This window comes from Pleurodeles waltl, chromosome 6 (assembly GCF_031143425.1).
Source record: "Pleurodeles waltl isolate 20211129_DDA chromosome 6, aPleWal1.hap1.20221129, whole genome shotgun sequence".
Taxonomy (NCBI): Eukaryota; Metazoa; Chordata; class Amphibia; order Caudata; family Salamandridae; genus Pleurodeles; species Pleurodeles waltl.
Window position 1 is genome coordinate 1,456,838,700 of NC_090445.1, and position 19,330 is coordinate 1,456,858,029.

The window sequence follows — 19,330 nt, forward strand, 5'->3', positions numbered from 1 at the left end:
CAGGATGATATGTAGCTGAACAACTGATGTAGATGTCACTTATAATTATTCTAAGTTATGCCACTTTTGTAACCTAGCTCCTATGTTGATACTAAGGAGCACTTTTTCTGCAACTGAAGGAATTGTTGGCAATTCATATTATTAGACCTGCCATGGTTTTCCCCCTAACTTTTTGCCTTCAGACCTCCTGTTTTGCTGACTTTGTTTTTGCAGGCCTTAGGATGACTTTGCACACTTTAACACTGCTAACCAGTGATAACATGCTTGTGCTCTCTCCTTAAAACGTGTTAGACTGGCTTATACCCGATTGTCATATTTATTTTATGTGTAAGTCCCTAGTAAAGTGGCCCTAGCCATGCCTAGCACCTGTAAATTAAATGCTACTAGTGGGCCTGCATCACTGATTATACCACCCAATTAATTAGCCCTTTAAATATTCCCCAGGCCTTCCATTGCAGCCCGTGTGGATGCAGTTTTAAATTGCCATTTCGACCTAGCAAAAAAAACCTTTTGCCAGGCCCAAAGCTTCCTAGTTAGTACATATATGTAATCCCTAGGATAGGCCTTGGACAGCCCAGGTGGCAGGGTACAATATATTTAAAAAGTAGGAAATATATGTTCATGTTTTACATGTCCTGGTAGTGAAAAACACTTACATTAGTTTTTCACTTCTGCAAAGCCTACCTCTCCCATCAGACATAGGAGTTACTTTATTACATTTATAATTGTAATTTTCAAATGGGAATAGATGAGCAGCTAATGTTTGGTGTCTCTGGAATCACAATTTATAAAATCCTAATTTATGGTGATGTCAGATTATAAATTACAATTCTGAAAATGCCACTTTTAGAAAGTTAGTATTTTCTTGCCTTAGTCATTTGGTATCTGTAGCCTGTCTCTGGATCATATGACTGGGTGTAGCTGACATTTAAGCTTTGTGATTCCTCCTAGACAGCCCCACACAAAATGGGCAGCTTAGGTGTGACTGGGTGGATCATTGCTGCAGAATAGGAGGGAGGAGCTTGCCCCAGCCCCACTTACACTTAAACTTAAACTTTTCTCTACACAAAGGGCTGCATACCCTCTATAGTTAGAGGGCACCAGGACCAGTAAGGCAGGGCATCTGTGCAATTCAAAGGCATGCTTCTGGAAGCTTCTACCCACTTCAAAGCCACAACTGTGTGTGTGTGTATATATATATATATACACACACACACACACTCGAGCTCAGACACCAGCTTTTCAGTACACTGACCTGTGGATACCCTGCCAGGAAGGACTGCTATGCTACAGAAAGGACTGCCACGCTGCTATACTTACTCTAAAGGAACAGCTTTCCTGCTATGCTGACCTGCTGACCTGTAGCCTGGGGAAGAAGAACTGGATCTCCGCTTTCATCTTGAACCCAGGACACCAGAGTGACTCCAAGGGCATCCTGATCTGAACCTCAGAGACATAAAAGGCTCCCAACATCCTGGACCAGCCCCTGGACCCAGCTGCAGCGGGTTCCTGACCCCCAGTGATGCCTCTCTGGTCCTGTACTCTTGATGTGGCTCAGGAAGCTGAAATCAAGCTTTTGGGCTCTTCATGATTGCAAACAGGACTGTGTGCAACAAGACCTTGTGGCTCTCACCGCAATACTATGCAAAGTGGTGCCAGCCCGACTCTTCGCACTCCATCATTGACCGATTATGGGGACCACCAAAGTGAAGATCGAGTCAGCCCGCGATGCCCTGCCCACTCTTCATGCTAGGCCAACAGCCTCCTGTGACACTCTCCTTGCTCCTCGCAACCCTTTTTAATGCAATCAGGACTTTTGGGGCCGTGTTAAGATGGTTAAAATTCTGTGGGCCTAATCTAGAGACTGTAGCAGACCTGCGCTCCATGGTTGTCGGCCTGAACTTGTGACTTTGACCCAGTCCAGCTCAAACAGATATCCAAGTTGGCTCTTTGTGCTTTTGTTGCTATTTTCCCTAAATGCTTTACAAAGTCATAACTCTGGTTCTACTGACTTTATTTTTGTTGTTTTGGTCATTACATTTTACTTTGCTTTTCTAACTTGGTGTGGGATCATTTTGTGAGGTGTTTTTAATGAGTTACTGTTTAAAGTGTTGCACAAATACTTTACGCATTGCCTTGAGGTTAAACCCGACTGCTCTGTGCCAAGCTATCAGGGAGTTGAGCACAGATTAATGTGGGGTGTGCTTGTACCTTACTCTTACATAGATCGTGGTTGCTGCTTGTCAAGGGCTCACACTTCAGTCAACCAACAACCCAATTTCTTGCACATATCAACTAACATAATGCATGTAGGTCAGTTCTTAAAAACATATGTTGCTTATATATGCCTGCAAGTTACAAGTAACAAGTTTGAATCTGGTACGTGCTTTCATCTTTGAAAGGTCAAAAAAATGGTACTATTATGTAGGTTGATATTAATGCTTATTTCTAGTGTCAAGAGAACTCAATTTTTTAACCCTTTCCTACGTTAATGCTCCCATCATAATAGTATAACTAAAGTTTTCACTATTAGTATCATTATTATTATTATTATTATTATTATTATTATTATTATCAGTGATTTGATGACAAATTGCAGGTATTAACCAAAGCTGAGAATTTACCTAAAAATAATCACTGCTTAATGTTTGATTACCTGCTACACTTTCATTGCATTGCATATTCACACAAATTTGCTGTGTTTGTGTAAGTAAATTCACATTGGCTGACATTAAATTGTAATTATAATATTATTCCTAAAAACTCAAATTATGGTTAGCCTTCTTTCGAATAGCACAATGACATTAATACATCTAAAGTCAAAAAGTTATAAGAATTGTGAATGATGAGCTATGCAAAAACATGTAACATAAATTGAAGTCAAATAGTTTTAAAGGTTTATGTACCTGATATATGAAACAAACAAAAAGTAATAGGAGGATACTTGCAATAAGTTTAGCCATTGGCAATCGATTGGAGTAGCATTCCAGCCTATTGTTATTTTGCCCAACATGCTACCTCAGTTTGGATACAGTCATATGCAAATCAGTCTTGACTCTGCTCCAATGAGAACAGTCCAACCTGAACTGCCAGGTCAGAGCCACCTTGACCTAGAACACAAGCAAACCCAAGAACAGGGCTCTTCAGTCAAGTGTAGCTTTGTTCCAATGGCACAGTGAGCACAGCATCCATATCTGTGCATACCCTTGGTCATGGCATTACATGAAACACACAAAATGTTATGGAAGGATACTTGCAATAAGTCTAACCAATGGCAATTCTCCGGACATCATTCTAGCCCATCATTCTTTTGACCGCCATGCCACTATAAGTTTTGACACAACCATATACAAATCGATATTTGCCCTGCTCCAATAGGAACAATCCAACCAGAACTGAGAGACCAGGTCCTCCCTGCACAAGGATACAAGCAACCCCAGACCAGTCTTGCCATGATTAGGGCTCTTCAGTCAGGTGCAGCTTGGTTCCAGTGGCACAGTGAGCCTGGGGCCCACGTCTGGGAATTCCCTTTGACATGTAGGACTTCTTTACATGAAATACACAAAAAATAATGCCATGTCCTCCTTGATCTGGAACACAAGCAATCACTGGGGAATCCAGTCCTGCATTACTTGTCTTCTGGTTTAAAAAGAAACTTTTTTAAAAACACATCCTGTTTTACTATAAGGAAAACGGGCTGCATTTAAAAAATAAGTGATTTATTTTAAAGCAATCACAGACATGATAGTCTACTGACTCCAGCAGGCCACCATCCTTTTGATGACAGCAAATTGTAATGGGTCATAATTTGAAACCTGCGTCATTACTATTAATGAATTAATGAGGTAGGTTGAATTGCAACCCACCATTATTCAGTATTTTGGAAACAGACCTATTAATACATACATAATTGTGTCTTTCCTTTGGTATGTGGAAGGAAGGATGTCTAATACTGGTATAGGCAATGTCTTTGTAACAGTATGATGTCTGGGTAGCCTGATACACTGCCAACGAACTCCAAGCCCTTAATCCAGGACGCTCCTCCATCTGCTTCCAGTCCACACCGACGCGCACCAAAGGGCCCTTCTCCTGCAAAGCCTGCAATTTCACCTGCAATCTAACCTCCAAACTCCAAATCAAAACAGACAACCGCCTAAGATGCATCCCACTTAACACCCGCTCCGTCCACAAACATGCAATTGAACTCTGGGACCTCCTGACCACATACTCGCCCGACGTCTTATTCCTCACCGAAACCTGGATAAATTTGGCCTCAGAACCAGACGTAGCCATAGCCATACCAGAAAACTACAAGATCACCAGAAGAGACCGAATCAACAGCCCAGGAGGAGGAATCACCATAGTCCACAAAAACACCATAAGAGTCTCCATCAACTCCAAGGACACCATCAACTCCGCCGAGCACCTCCACTTCAAAATCCACATCAACGCCAACAAAACACTCAGAGGAACACTGGTCTACAGAACCCCTGGACCCAGGCGCAGTTCTGCGACGACATCGCCGACTAAATCAGCTCCCAAGCCCTCGCCTCAACAGACTACATCCTCCACGGTGACCTAAACTTCCACCTAGAAAATAACAACGATATCAACACCATCAACCTAATCGACAACCTCGCCAACTTCGGCCTCAAGCAACTCGTCACTACACCCACCCACTCCGCAGGCCACACACTCGACCCCATCTTCCCAGCCAGCAACCACGTCTCTTTCAGCCACACCACGGAACTCAGCTGGACAGACCACCGCTGCATCCACTTCTCCTACCAGAAACCAGTCACTCACCACCACCGCACCCCCCCCCGACAGTACTGCAGCAAAATATCAACGGATCAACTGATCTCCTGATCTCCACTCTTGCCCGGGCCCCACCCCCTGGGACCCTGGACCCCAACACAGCCACCACCAACCTGCATCGCTGGATGGAAGATTGCGTCAACAGCCTCGCACCACTCAAAAAAAAAAAAAACACCTCCCATAGAATCAAGGCCAGCTGGTTCACCCCAGAACTACAGGTATCTAAACGGCTATGTCGCAGAATGGAAAAAACCTGGCACCTTGGCCCTACCAACTCCAACCACATCACTTTCAAGGATGCCCTATGCAAACATCCGCACCACCAAAAGGACCCACTTAAAAAACCGCATCAACGCCAATGCTCACAACAGTAAAGAGCTCTTCGGCATTGTCAATGAGCTCTCCACCCCCAGGACCTGCTCCAACGAACCTCCGCCATCACAAGAGTTCTGCAACTCACTGGAAACCCACTTCTGTCGAAAGATAGAAGAAATAGCTTCAAACCCCAGACCCACCAGCTGACTACAAACACCCAAGAACCTAATGCTCCAAGCAACACCCACCTCCTCCACACCTGGACCCCCGTCAACATAGAGGACACCGCCACCACCATGGCCTCCATCCACTCCGGATCACCATCAGACCCCTGCCCACATCATATCTTCAATAAGGCAAACATCATCATCGCCCCCACCTCTGCAAAACCATCAACAGCTCCTTCGAGTCAGCCACCTTCCCAGAAAGAGGGAAGCACGCAGAAATCAACGCCCTGCTGAAGAAACCAAACGCAGACCCAGACGACCCCAAGGACTACCGGCCGATCTCCCACCTCCCCTTCCCAGCCAAGGTCATCGAAAGAATTGTAATTTAAAATGGAAAATTGGAAAAATGTGTTCTTCTAACTGTACGTGATTTCGGCTGTTGTTAGCGCTGGGATGCCCTTGGGTAACTATGCGCTCTATAAATCTAAAAAACTAAACTAAACTAAACTAAACTAAACTAAACTAAACAGCCAACTATCCCGGTTCCTGGAAGACAGCAAGGTACTCGACACCTCCCAATCTGGATTCCGCAGAAACCACAGCACTGAGACTGCACTCATTGCTGCCACAGACAACATTAGGACCATGCTCGACGAAGGAGAAACAGCAGCACTCATCCTCCTGGACCTCTGCCCAGCTTTCGATACGGTATGTCATCACACTCTCCGCACACGCCTCCACAACGCTGGAATCCGTGACAAGGCACTAGACTGGATCTCGTCATTTCTCTCAGGCAGAACCCAGAGAGTCCGCCTCCCACCGTTCCTGTCAGAAGCCTCCAGAATCATCTGTGGCGTTCCCCAAGGATCTTCGCTCAGCCCCACGCTCTTCAACGTTTACATGGCCACCCTCACCAACATCGCACAAACCCACCACATCAACATAGTTTCCTATGCAGACGACACTCAGCTCATCCTCTCCCTCACAAAAGACCCTACAACTGCAAAGAACAACCTCCACAACGGACTTCACGCCATCGCCAGCTGGATGGAATCAAGCCACCTCAAGTTAAACACAGACAAGACAGAAATCCTCATCTTTGGCACCGACCCCTCAACTTGGAATGACTCCTGGTGGCTCACCTCCCTAGGAACCGCACCCTTACCCAACACCCAAGCACGCAACCTAGGCTTCATCTTGGACTACACACTCAGCATGACTCAGCAGGTCAATGCCATCTCCTCTTCCTGCAACAACACTCTCCGAATGCTCTGCAAAATCCTCAAGTGGATTCCTGTCCAAACCAGGAAAACTGTCACCCACGCCCTGGTCAGCAGCCGATTGGACTACGGAAACGCCCTATATGCAGGAATAACAACCAAACTCCTAACAAAGCTGCAAAGAAAACAGAACGCATCCGCCGCCTAATTCTGGACATCCCACGCCGCGACCACATTTCCCCCCACCTCAGAGACCTTCACTGGCTACCAGTATCAAAGAGGATCACCTTCAAACTCCTCATCCATGCACATAAGGCCCTCCACGACATAGGCCCAGCCTACCTCAACGACAGACTCACCTTCCACACCCCACCCGCAATCTTCGCTCCGCCAGCCTCACCCTCGCCTCCATCCCCTGCATCCGCCGCACCACTGCCGGAGGAAGATCCTTCTTTCACCTAGCCGCCAAGACCTGGAACTCCCTACCACTCCACCTTCGCCAGACCCAAGACCTCTTGACATTCAGGAAATGCCAAAAGACATGGCTCTACGACCAGTAGCTCACCCCCAAAGTGCCTTGAGACCCTAACGGGTGATTAGTGCGCTCTATAAATCCTTGATTGATTGATTGATTTTGTGTGTCACTGTGTAAATTTCCTGAGTGTTTACAACGTTGTCCTATGAAGTTGAAGTCGAAGTCTCAGTTTTAAGAAAAGAGTTTGTGATATTAGCGCGGGCGGGAATGAAACACTTTGTTGCGCTTTGAATGACATTCCTGAAGACTTATGAATTTAATTATGCCTACCATCACTTTGTAGAAAGGATACATACGTTTGAACTCCTTCCACGTTCTGTTCTAATAACACATTAATTTGTGGCACAGAAAATATAATTTCATCTGGAGAGTCCTCATTCTCGTCTGATGTGATTTCTTCTCCCTGCAACTGAAATGATTAGATTAGTTTATTATCTGTCAATCAAAAACACACTTGACATTTGCTGACAAGAGAAAACGTAATTGTTACATTTCCAGTGGATTTCACATACATACTTCATATTTCTCAATATTTTATTTCCTATTTATGCAAAAGCATGCCCTCAATAGAATGATAATCTACACATTGAAAGCCTTTCACATAATATCTCACTTGGGGGTGAAACAAATCTAAAGGGAATGTGATAAAGAAAAAGCACAATTCAAGTGTGATCTGTTTCAACAATACAAAAAGGAACATGATGAATGAGCATAAAAAGATTAAGCTCATACGATCCATCAAGAACACAAGGAAAAAAATAAAAAAACTACAGGACACAAAGTTACCTTCACCCAGTGATCTTAATGTATGTACGTAAGTATATTGTACTTCTATAGGGCGAACCTATCTTAAAGCAGCGGGCAGCTGCACATGGACAAAAACAAGCATAAAGTGAATGGGTAAAAGAAGAAGAAGCCTAGTTGTGGATAGTTAACGTATTGTGATCCTGGGCAGCTTTAGGTGGATGCGACCGTAACAAGTAACTTAAATAATCTACTCGACCTAACTGTAATGTATTTGACCTGTAAACGGGTCTCAAATTGTGTGACCCTAGGCAAATAGTTTACAGAGTTGCATTTTTCTTAATTCTCACATATGATAGCACCTTTAAATATGTGAGCTCAGCATTTCTGCAGCACAAAAAAAACTCTTTTGTTTGATTAAGTAGACTAAAGTTGCTGAATGCGTCACAAGAATCAAGCCAACATACCCATGAGGTCTAGCCCACATAATCTAGACTTCTTTTAGTTTACTAACAAAATTGCCATCAGGGCAGGAATGTTTCTCAGTTTGTTTAAACACTCAATTTTAATAAATATATTACTAAACCATGATGTGGTAACATATTGTCATCTACACACAGTACCTTTCCAAGAAATGTCCAAAAACCTCTCCACTAAATTGCAGCTTTACTGATAAAACTATATAGTGTATTAACAATCTGTGAAAACTGGGTTTCAGAAAGCATATCCTTTGCACATCAACGTGTAAAGTATTCTGATTTGCTTTCATCCTGTTAAAATATTTTTTCATCACATAGAAATATAAAAAAGGGCTTTCACAACTACTGAAATATATTTTGAAATGTTTGCACAGTTGACTTAGTCAAATGATGTGTGTTGGGAAAAACCTGACACCCTAATCCTTTTATTTTACATTCTAAGCAGCAGGTCACACAGTTCACCTTACAAAGTCCTGGAACCCTGCAGTGAGAAGGAAAATTAATTGTAAGAAAGGAAGGAGCTCTTCCCTTACCCAAGTCCACAGTAACAAATCTCAGTGTTTGGATGGAGTGTAATCTAACGTTTGCAGCACAGGCAAAAGCTGTATCAGGTACATGTTTCGGTCTCTTGCGTAGTCTCAAACCTGTACTTGGCTTTTTTGCCCCAGATGTTTGTTGGGTCATCGTGCAGGCAACCATTTTATTCTGCTTGGATTACTGTAACATCTTATACCTGAAAACCAGTAAATCTGTAGTCCATAGACTTCAGCGAGTGCAAATCGCTACAGCCAGGGTGCTGTTTTCTGTCCTTAAATTGTGCCCTGCCTCTGACTTGCTGTATAAACTGCACTGGCTTGCAGAAGCGTGTGGAGTTCAAAGCCCTGTGCACTGCCCATAAAATCTTGTTATCTCAGAGGGCAACCATTCTGGCAAGTTTGATGACCTTCTACCATCCGACTCGTCCTCTGCGCTCAGCCAGGCTCAGGCAGGTGGCTGTTTCCTGTTTTGAGAGCGTACAAACGGGAGGCCTCTCATTTCCGGTCAAAGCCCCTTTTCTATGGAATTCTCTTCCCATTGCTATTAAGAATCTCGAGAATCAGCTGTCTTTTACGAAAGCCTTGAAGACCTGGCTTTTCTCGTCTTGAATGCTTGGGGCCTTTCTATTCTAGGGCCTCTTTCAGTGGGTCATGTTGGATGTGTGTTGGGTCTAATACTGGGAAGCCCTATTTCTGAGCAGTCATTCGCTTTATAAATTCACTAACATAGCCATCAAATTGGCTCTGCCCCACCAATGGTTTATCATAGACAATGGAAGGTAACACATACCGCTTTATAAAAGTTATTAATAAACCAAAAAGAAAAAATAAACTGTCTCACTCTGAAAGACAGCTTCTCAACAGCATGCAAAATCTGAAAGAATGGCAATTACTGTCTCTACACACCATAACTGCAGAATAGGTGGAGCTCCCGCTTCAATTAGGTGACAACAGCTTTCATGACTTTGACAGAAAGGTAAATAATTTTGAAAGGTGTAGATGGAAAAAATCAGTTTGTTTCTCATCTAAGACATGACAACATAAAAAGATTCTGGATCCCAGTGCTGAGTGCATCCCCACGATGAGTAGCAGAAAGTTAGTCCCAAAGATGGTTTTACGGCAATGTAACTTCCAGCGGCGGAAACGGTTTCCCCTGGATCCCAGCTTTGATGCGTAGAGGATATTTCTCATAACTCAGAACAGGAATATGTCAGAAAACTCGCTCCCTCGCCATGCACTGCAAATAACCCCAAATATTACATAACCCGTAACATCTTCTTTATCATTGATAATATCACAGCAACATTTGCTGTAAAATTATTGATGAGAAAACTGTGCATGGCAGGGGCGCGAGTTATAGTTACCTTAGGGCACAAGTTATAGTTACTTCAGATAACTTTAACTATAACTGTTGAATTTCTATGGTTTTGTGTGTAAAATCTGAACCTAACTTTAACATCCCCATAACCTTTGTTTTTTTTGTGAATTGCAAAGGTTTTATTTGTTCTGTTCACTAACGTCCCAGTAACCTTTGTTTTTTTCCCAGTGAATAGATATATATATATATATATATATATATATATATATATACACACTGAAAAAAACAACGGTTACAGGGACATTATAGTTAGGAAATAGAATTTAAAAAACATAGAAATTCACTCTTAAAAAACTGACTGTTAATAATTTTGCACCCATTTGACGAACTTCTGTGAAACTTTGCAAACCTGCGTTTTTTCTAAATTTGGTGGACGATGCAAAGTTTTGCTGTGATTGGTCAAAGGCGCACAAAGTATTGGGGGAACCCAAAATGTGCTTTTCCACAGATGCTTTATCCATAGTTGTGTCGCACGTAGCGCAAAAATGGCTTAATGGATTTTAATCATATTTGGCAAGAATGTAGATTACGATGTGTAGTTAATTATTTTGAGAGGTAGAGGTAAGTATTTTTATGCTATAAGACATTTTAACTTAGTTATATCTGTGGCTGCAGTAGTTTAGTGAAATATTGCACAAGTACTGGGGTACATCTTAATGACAAGGCACTATCTGATTGGATAATTGCTGCCTTTACAAAAGTTTAACAAACACAGACAATACGGTCAACAGGTAGGGAAAAATTCAATCAGTATTTTTAAAGACCAGTGCTCAATACTGTCCTTATGGATCAATTACTTTCCATTATTTATTCCAATTAATTTTATACAAGGCCAGCAGTGGCTCATCAGTGAATTATATACACAACACAAATATTTACAAGTCACCAAAATTACCTACTTACACATACAATAACAATTGTCTACAACAAATACATCCTTATAAGTCATACAGGATCTAAACACTGGCAACATGCCAGAAGAGGGTTGTGCCCAACAACATTTTTTTCATTGTGGTTACCATTACAAGATTATGATTTTAATCCACTCGATTGCGATGATTTAAGGTTCAAGTGTTAACAGCTAACAAATACCTATTTATTTTTTAAGGATATTTTGTAGTACATATTAAATATCTCTTGTCAAAGTAACTTGACTTAAAGAACACAATCTCGCCAAAATATGTGTCAACGCGTTTCAGCCTCTTCAGTCAGGTCCTCATCAGGACTATCAGGGGGCAACGGCACCTCTACAAAAATTAAAACAGAGTTTAAAAAAACACAATTGGCAACAAAAAAAATATATACTTAGGGTATCAATGCAGCAAGAGAGCTACAAACGTTTGAAGCAGCCATGTTGCTTTAAAAACACTCTGGATGTGTTCTGGGTTAAGGACTGAGATATAGGTAAGTATTAGGCTTTATATTTATCCCAAACTATTATCACTTTATTAAAGGAGTAATAGGAAGGGAACATTATTCAGTTTCTATACGTTTTAAAATAATTTAACAGAGTACCAATGTACTACCTAGAAAGTCCTGCAATACTTTAAAACAAAATTAAACAATTAAAAAATTCACTGTACTACACAATTGTTCACAAATATAGTGTACTACAATGTGTTTTCAATTTTTTACGTATTTAACTCTTTAAAAAAAGTCTAAGGAAGTACTACAGTAATACCTAGAAATTACTGCGTTCCTCAAAACATATTAACCAAAGAATATGTTTGTTTAAAAAATATAACTACACTTTATTACACTATATGTCAGTAATATAGTGCACCACAGTGTTTTGTACTTTTTTCCTGTAACTACTGTGGTACTTTGTGGGAATTAGCACAGTTCTCTGTAAACTGTTTAAAAAAATATAAAGAAATATATATATATTTCACTATCTACTACTCCTTTCATAAAGTGGTAATAGGTATGAAACAACGATAACACTTACAACTTGACTATTTCTGAGACCCTAACCCAGTATACAGTCAGATTGAGTTAAAGTCTACATGGCTGCCTTTTATATTTTCTGTAAAGGCAGCCATTAGTCAATCATTTGTCATTGGCTTATACTGTGGTATATTGCGAAGTTTACAATGGTATACTGTGGCACAAGCTATCTACGTCTTTATAGACATAAACTATTTATATCTACTACTAAAAAATAGCATTTACACTCCATAATTTATATTCCTGCCACATTACATCCACGTCTGTTCACCCACTTTTACGCTTCATCTGTTTAAAGTACCACACTCCACTCTACACCACTCCACTCTAAGCCACACCACTCTAAGCTATTCCACTCTATGCTAACTCACTGTAAGCCAACTCACTCTACCACACTCCACTCGATGCCACTCCACTCTACACTATTAAACTCTACACCATTCCATTCTATGACACTCCAGTCTATATCACTCCACCTCACGCCCCTTCACTCTGCCACTTTACTCTATGCTATTCCACTGTATGCAACTCCACTCTATGCCACTACACTCTATGCTACTCTATTATGCTCTACAATACTCCACTCTACACCTCTCCAATGTATGCCACTCCCCTGTACATTATTCCACTCTACGCCACTCTTGCCAACATCACTCCACTGTACAACACTTCACTATACAGTATACCACTCTACTCTAAGCTATTCCACTGTATGTAACCACATACAATGCCACTCCAGTGTATGGTATTCCACTCCATGCTGCCCCACTCTACCCAACTACACTTCACGCCACTCCACTGCACTCAACTCAGTGACACTGTATTATGCTCAATGACCGTCTAAGCCCCTCCACTCTACCACACCCTATAACAATCTGTGCAACAATGTACTCCTGTCAATGCAAGCCTACAGCCCTCTTCTTTATTCTATGCCACTGTGCGACACTCTACTCCAGTCTATAACACTCTACACAACTCTGTCTATGCCACACCACCCACTTTACTACGCTCTGCTCTGAGAAACTACTCCACTCTACTCCACTGTACTCCATTACTGCACTCTAAGCCACTTCAGTGTATACTTCTCTGTGTCACTCAATTCTACAACAGTCTATGTCACTCCACTGTACTATACTGTACTGCACTCTCCAGTCAAAGCTACTACACTGTACAGTACTGTAATCTACTCTGTGGCACAAGACTTTACTACACTCCGTGCCACTATACCACACTTTACTCGACTCTATGCCCCTACACTACTCTGTACAGACCTCTACTCCATTTGATGCCTCTGCACTCCATTGTACAACACTCTACGACATTTTACAACACTCTATGACACACCACTCCACTGTAATGTACAAGACACCACTCCAGTTTATGACAGTTTCTTCAACTTAACACTATGCCTCTACACTCCACGCCACTGTACTGTATAACACGCCGCTCCACTCTATGGCACTTTCCTCCATTGTACTCTATGTCACTCCACTCTACTGCACTTCACTCTACTTCAGTCTAAGAATCTACACTCTACGACATTACACTCTATGACACTCTACTCCACTGTACGACACACCAGTTCATTACACTCCACTCAGTGACACTAGACTCGAGGCGGTCATTCTGACTGCGGCGGTCGCCGCCCGCCAAGCGGTTCCCGCCGAAAGACCGCTCCGCAGTCAAAAGACCGCGGCGGCCATTCCGGCTTTCCCGCTGGGCCGGCGGGCGACCGCCAGAAGACCGCCGGCCGGCCCAGCGGGACAGCCCCTTCAACAATGAAGCCGACTCGGAATGGAGCCGGCGGAGTTGAAGGGGTGCGACGGGTGCAGTGGCACCCGTCGCGATTTTCACTGTCTGCACAGCAGACAGTAAAAATCTTTGTGGGGCCCTGTTAGGGGGCCCCTGCACTGCCCATGCCAGTGGCATGGGCAGTGCAGGGGCCCCCAGGGGCCCCACGGCAGCCGTTCCCGCCATCCTGGTTCCGGCGGTGGACACCGCCAGAAAGAGGCTGGCGGGAAGGCGCTCGGAATCCCCATGGCGGTGCTGCAAGCAGTGCCGCCATGGCGGATTCCCTGGGCCAGCGGGAAACCGGCGGGAAACCGCCGGCTCCCTTTTCTGACCGCGGCGGTAAAGCCCAGGAAGCACCGCCAGCCTGTTGGCGGTGCTTCCGCCGCCCTCCGCCATGGCGGTCATGGACCGTCAAGGTCAGAATGACCCCCTCTATGATTTAATACACATTTTTCTTAAAAACAAAAAAGCTATTAAACTTCAATGAAACAAACATTAAATCTCAGTTATAGTTAGGAAAACTGTATTTATTTTTTTATTACAAACCAAACAAACTATACAAACATTAGAAATTCAAAAGTTATAGTTATAACTTAATTATATTATTTATGCACCACCTTTAAAATTGGTATAACTTTATTTAATATTTCTAGGTAAAACCAAACTTAAACTACACAAACATTAGAAATTCTAAAGTTATACTAATACCTTACATTTATAATTTACGCAAGACCTTAATATTATTATAACTCAAACACTTCTAACACAGTGTACTTACCCTGGTAGCCACACTACATTGAATATAACTCTCAACTCTACCATGCACTGTGTTCTCACACACTTTGTGATTTGCAATGTTATAAGTGTTGTAAATACTATGGTTTCAGCTATTATAAATTATGTAATATGAAAGGGTATAAGCAATGCATGTACAAGGCGCAGGTTTTAATGTAAACTGTATATGGAGGTACGTGAGTTATAATAATTTGAAGGTAACTTTTGTTCAAAGAGAAGGATGTAACCATACAGACTCTGAACTGCACAATTTGCAATCATGGGCTCAAATTCAGGTTTCCCCACTTAACCACATTGAATGATCCGCAGGCCCATCACTTTATTTCAGTATGTGTCATTTAACTTAACTCAGCACAGGATCTGCATTCTACGACATTCTTACTGATATATAGTTAATATAAAATTATCTTCCTTCAGGTTTAATAACATTGTAGGCTATATATGTGGAGAACATGTGGCAACGTCATTAGGACATGTTGAATTCTTGAATGTTTTATGTCAAAAATAAATATAACTTTCAATAATGTCACCCAATTCAGTGAGATAGGTGTATGTACAGAATTGAGACACTGAGAATTGTTGATTTTTTTTTATGTTTTAAAGTACTGATCATATTGTTTCATGACCTCTGTTTCTGGTTTACATCATTTGATAGTCTGGCTTGTGCTTTGGTTCTTAGCACCAAGCCAGACAACTGGCTCAGCTTTCCTCAAAGCTGTCCTTATAGGTGTCAGAAATTTAGTTTCTCCTATGTAATTGCCTATCATCAGACATCATGCACCTCATCAACATGACACATGTTCACCAAAACACCAATAATACCTTTTAAACCATGGACTCTGATGTGTGCCCAACACAGGAATCAGATGTCAGATCCCTTCAGAGAGCTTGATGACCTTGCAAGGAGTATAAACAGGGCTGCTGAAATTATGAGGTTTTGTGGCTGCTTCGTTTTCCCCATCATTTTGAATGTGCAGCAATTGAAACATAATGCATTATCTGCTACATAATCTGCAGATTTTAACAAAATAATTTTTTCTAAATCAACCGGAGCAAAAATTTTTAAAAATGCAGAGATATGTCTCACCCTGCAGTGAAAGGCCCTTTGCAGAGATTGACTGGTCCACTTTCTGTTGCTTATTGATGTATTTGAGTTAAATTGTGACTAATGACTTGAACCCTTTTTCCATGACAATGTTAACAGGTGTAAAAGTGACAAAAATACAGAGTTAATACCATCACAAAATTTGCTGCATTATGCTGCATAATTTGCATTTACATGCTGCATAATTTAGTCAACCCTGTTGCATAATTTGGTCCCCATCTGTACCATAATTCCAGTGTCCCGCGGAATGAAGTTGTTAGACCTGTCAGCCTTAGGATGGTCTTCCCCAAAACTTTTTACCTCTTTACCTTCTCTTTTTGCTGATTCTTTTTTGTTGACCTTAGGACTCCAAGCACTTTACCACTGCAGACCAGTGCCTAAAGTGCACGTACTCCTCCACTAAACATGGTAACATTAGTGTATAGCAAATTGGCATATTTATTTACTTGTAAGACCATTGTAAAGTGGTGTGCTGTATACCCAGGGACTGTAAATTAGATGCTACGAGGGGACCTGCACCACTGATTGTACCACCCACACAGACCTTTAAACATGTCTCAGGCCTGTCGCTGCAGTGCCTGCGTGTGCAGTTTTTCTGCCATGTCGACTTGATATTTAAAACTTCTTGCCATGCCTTAAACGCCTCTTTTGTTACATATGTCACCCCTAAGGTAAGCCTTAGATAGCCCTAAGGGCAGAGTGCTGTGTAAGTAAAAAGGTAGAGCATGTACTTTTAAGTTTTCAATGTCTTGGTAGTAAAAAAAAAAAACACCTACATTTGTTTTTCACTACTGTGAGGCCTACTCCCCTCATAGGTTAACATTGGAAATTCCTTATTACACTTTTAAGCTGTAATTCCTGATTGAGAATGCATAGCTCTGTTTTTTTTCATTTCATTTGAATGGTAATGATAAATCCTCTTTGCTGGCAAAGTTGGATTTAACATTGCTATTTTAGAAATGCCACTTTTAGAAAGTTGGAATTTCTGTGCTCTTAAAGCTGTAGCCTGTCTCCAATACACGTCAGGGGTAGGTGACAGCTTGACTTTGGGCATTCCCTCGAAACAGCCATACACAAAAGAAGGGTAGGTGTGTCTGAGTGCCCATCTGCATCCTGATGGCACATCTTGGGCAAGATGGGCAGGACGGGCTGATGCTTACACCTTAAATGGCAGTATCCTGTCCCCACACAAAGGACTGATTACCCCCTGTAGTGAGTCTGGAGCCAGGGAAAGGATGAAGGGGCCATATGTGCACTTCTTTGAAGTCAACACCACTTTAAAGGCACAACTAGGTGTAAGTAGTGGGTCGCTGACCCCGCGAAATCAGACACTTCTGGATCTGTGAAGAACCTCTGTCAGAAGCACTGCTGTGCTGCTACAAGGGCTGTCACACTGCTGGAATGCTGCTCTGGAAGAACTGCTTTTCTGAGGTGCTGCCCTGTTGCCTAATGCTCTCTGACCCTGCTGAGGTTGAGCTGGACTGGACAGAGTGATCTCCAAGGGCTTGCCTCCTGTTGCTTGAGATTCAGGGACATCAAAGACTCATCATCTGCTCCTGTGCCTAGTCTATTGGAAATGGACCCAGATACTTGCTCAAGTCGAACCAAAGCATCCCCTGCCTGCTGGAAGCAGAACCGATGCATTGTCGCTATTGTAGAACAAGAATCAGCAAGATACACTTGGAACCAGCACTTCACCTAAAGAAACAATGCATCGAAACCACCCCATCACCACCGCTGCAGTGTGGGAAGATTGACACATCTCTCAACTGCGTGGAGAACCTGGCGCATCATCTATGGAACCAACGCTTCTCGGCTCGGCACATCATCTGTGGAACCGATGCATCGGGGCTACTGAGTGAAGAAAATGGGCACATCACCTCAACTGCGTAATTGACACCTATGTATCACTCGGCTGCACCCTGAATCTTGCTGTTGTGACCAGGAAAAAGGTACTGTGTTTGGTGGGCCTGCGTAGCTCCTGTATCCGGCTTATGCTCCATTGTGGTCAGCCTGAGCTCTTGACTTAGCCCTGGTCCAGCCTGACTAGAATCCTCCCCCCCCCCCCCCCCCACCCCCCCCTGGCGCTTATTGCTTCTAAGCAGCACAAACATGTTTATTCTTTAAGAAATGTTGGTCTTGATTTACCTATAAAATCATAATCTATTTTTCTAACCTGGTGTGGGTCTTTTTTGTGGTGTTTTAACATGTATTACTGAGAGTTCTGTTGCACAAAAATTGTACACATTGCCTCTTAAGTTAAGTCTGACTGCTCTATGGCAGGCTACCACAAGTTCTCTTTTAAAGTGTATCTGATTAACCCTGACTAAGATTGTGGTTCCTGCTTGGACAAGATGCATACCTCTGCTAGCCAGAAACCCAATTTCTAACGAAAGTGCTATGTAAATAAGGCAACTAGACCACCCAGGAAAGCTCTTTAGATCTTACAAAGGCTATGGAACGCTGTACAAAAATCTCCAGTACAGTACGATGCAACTGAAACTTTACAAACTGAGATGGATATACCATTATGGTTAATCACTGGCTTGGAAATGAAGGTTCACATAATGCATGATGTATATTCCTCGTGCCCTATGACAGAATGTTAGTAACAACGAGCATCTATTAATGGGAAGGTTATTAGAGAACATAAATCAATCGTCTGCCTGTTAGGTTATCAGATATAGAATGAAATAACTCTGAACTGGCGACTTTACGGCAAGGTACAACAGCACATGCAATACAGCAAACAAACGTCCGTGAATAATGAGCGGTTACTCGATCACAAACGAGATGGCGATTTTGCAACAAAGCCCAATTTCTATTGGACTTCCATAAAAATCCTATCCTCTCAAAACGTTACCTGAACACTGCTCCTGCTTTTGGTCTCCATGCTTCCGTTGTTAGAGTGGGGTTGCCTCGGAAACTAAGAGGCGGGTTTAAGGGTGACCGTCGGCGAGTCTGCCATTGGGCAATAGAAGTCACATGATGATAACTGGCGACCAGATCTTTTTCGTTTGTTGTTCTTAACGAAAGTGGAGCTTCTGGATCCACGAATGAACAGGTTTCTGAAAGCGAAAGAAGATGCACAGCGGCTGACAGGGGAAAGTCATTTGAAGACAGATTTCTACAGCTGTTCTTTCATGCATATGCGAACCGTTCTTTTGAAATAGGATATACCTTACCAATCGCTAGTTGTGAGTGAATGCGCACCGAGTGCACGGACCACCAATTCGAAACATTCTATTTATCCATTTTTTAAATTTTTTTTATTTATGCTTTTTAAATATAGCGCGGATATTACCCGGGCGAGCCAGAACTCTTTACAATAGAACAAAATAACTTTACGTGGCCACTACAATTGCTCGTGGTGAGGGTTACTTAACAATTTTCATAATTACAACAGATGACACGGTGAAAAGGAATTTTCCAGGACACTTAGGTGAGAAAGATGTTATCACGTCATGTCCATGTTTTTCAGCAAACACAATACTTGCCAG

General features: G+C 42.4%; 1 protein-coding gene across 1 annotated transcript in view; it reads right to left on the reverse strand.

Annotated features, from left to right (window-relative positions):
• Positions 1 to 18,738, reverse strand: part of CABCOCO1 (ciliary associated calcium binding coiled-coil 1) — a 186,485-nt gene extending 167,747 nt beyond the window's left edge. The window contains exons 1-2 of the mRNA XM_069242513.1: positions 18,694 to 18,738; positions 7,352 to 7,464 (exon numbers count right to left, since the gene is read on the reverse strand). Of these exons, the coding sequence (XP_069098614.1) occupies positions 7,352 to 7,464; positions 18,694 to 18,723 (143 nt within the window). The 5' untranslated portion in view covers positions 18,724 to 18,738. The remainder of the gene's footprint in view (positions 1 to 7,351; positions 7,465 to 18,693) is intronic.
• Between the last annotated feature and the right edge of the window lie 592 nt (positions 18,739 to 19,330).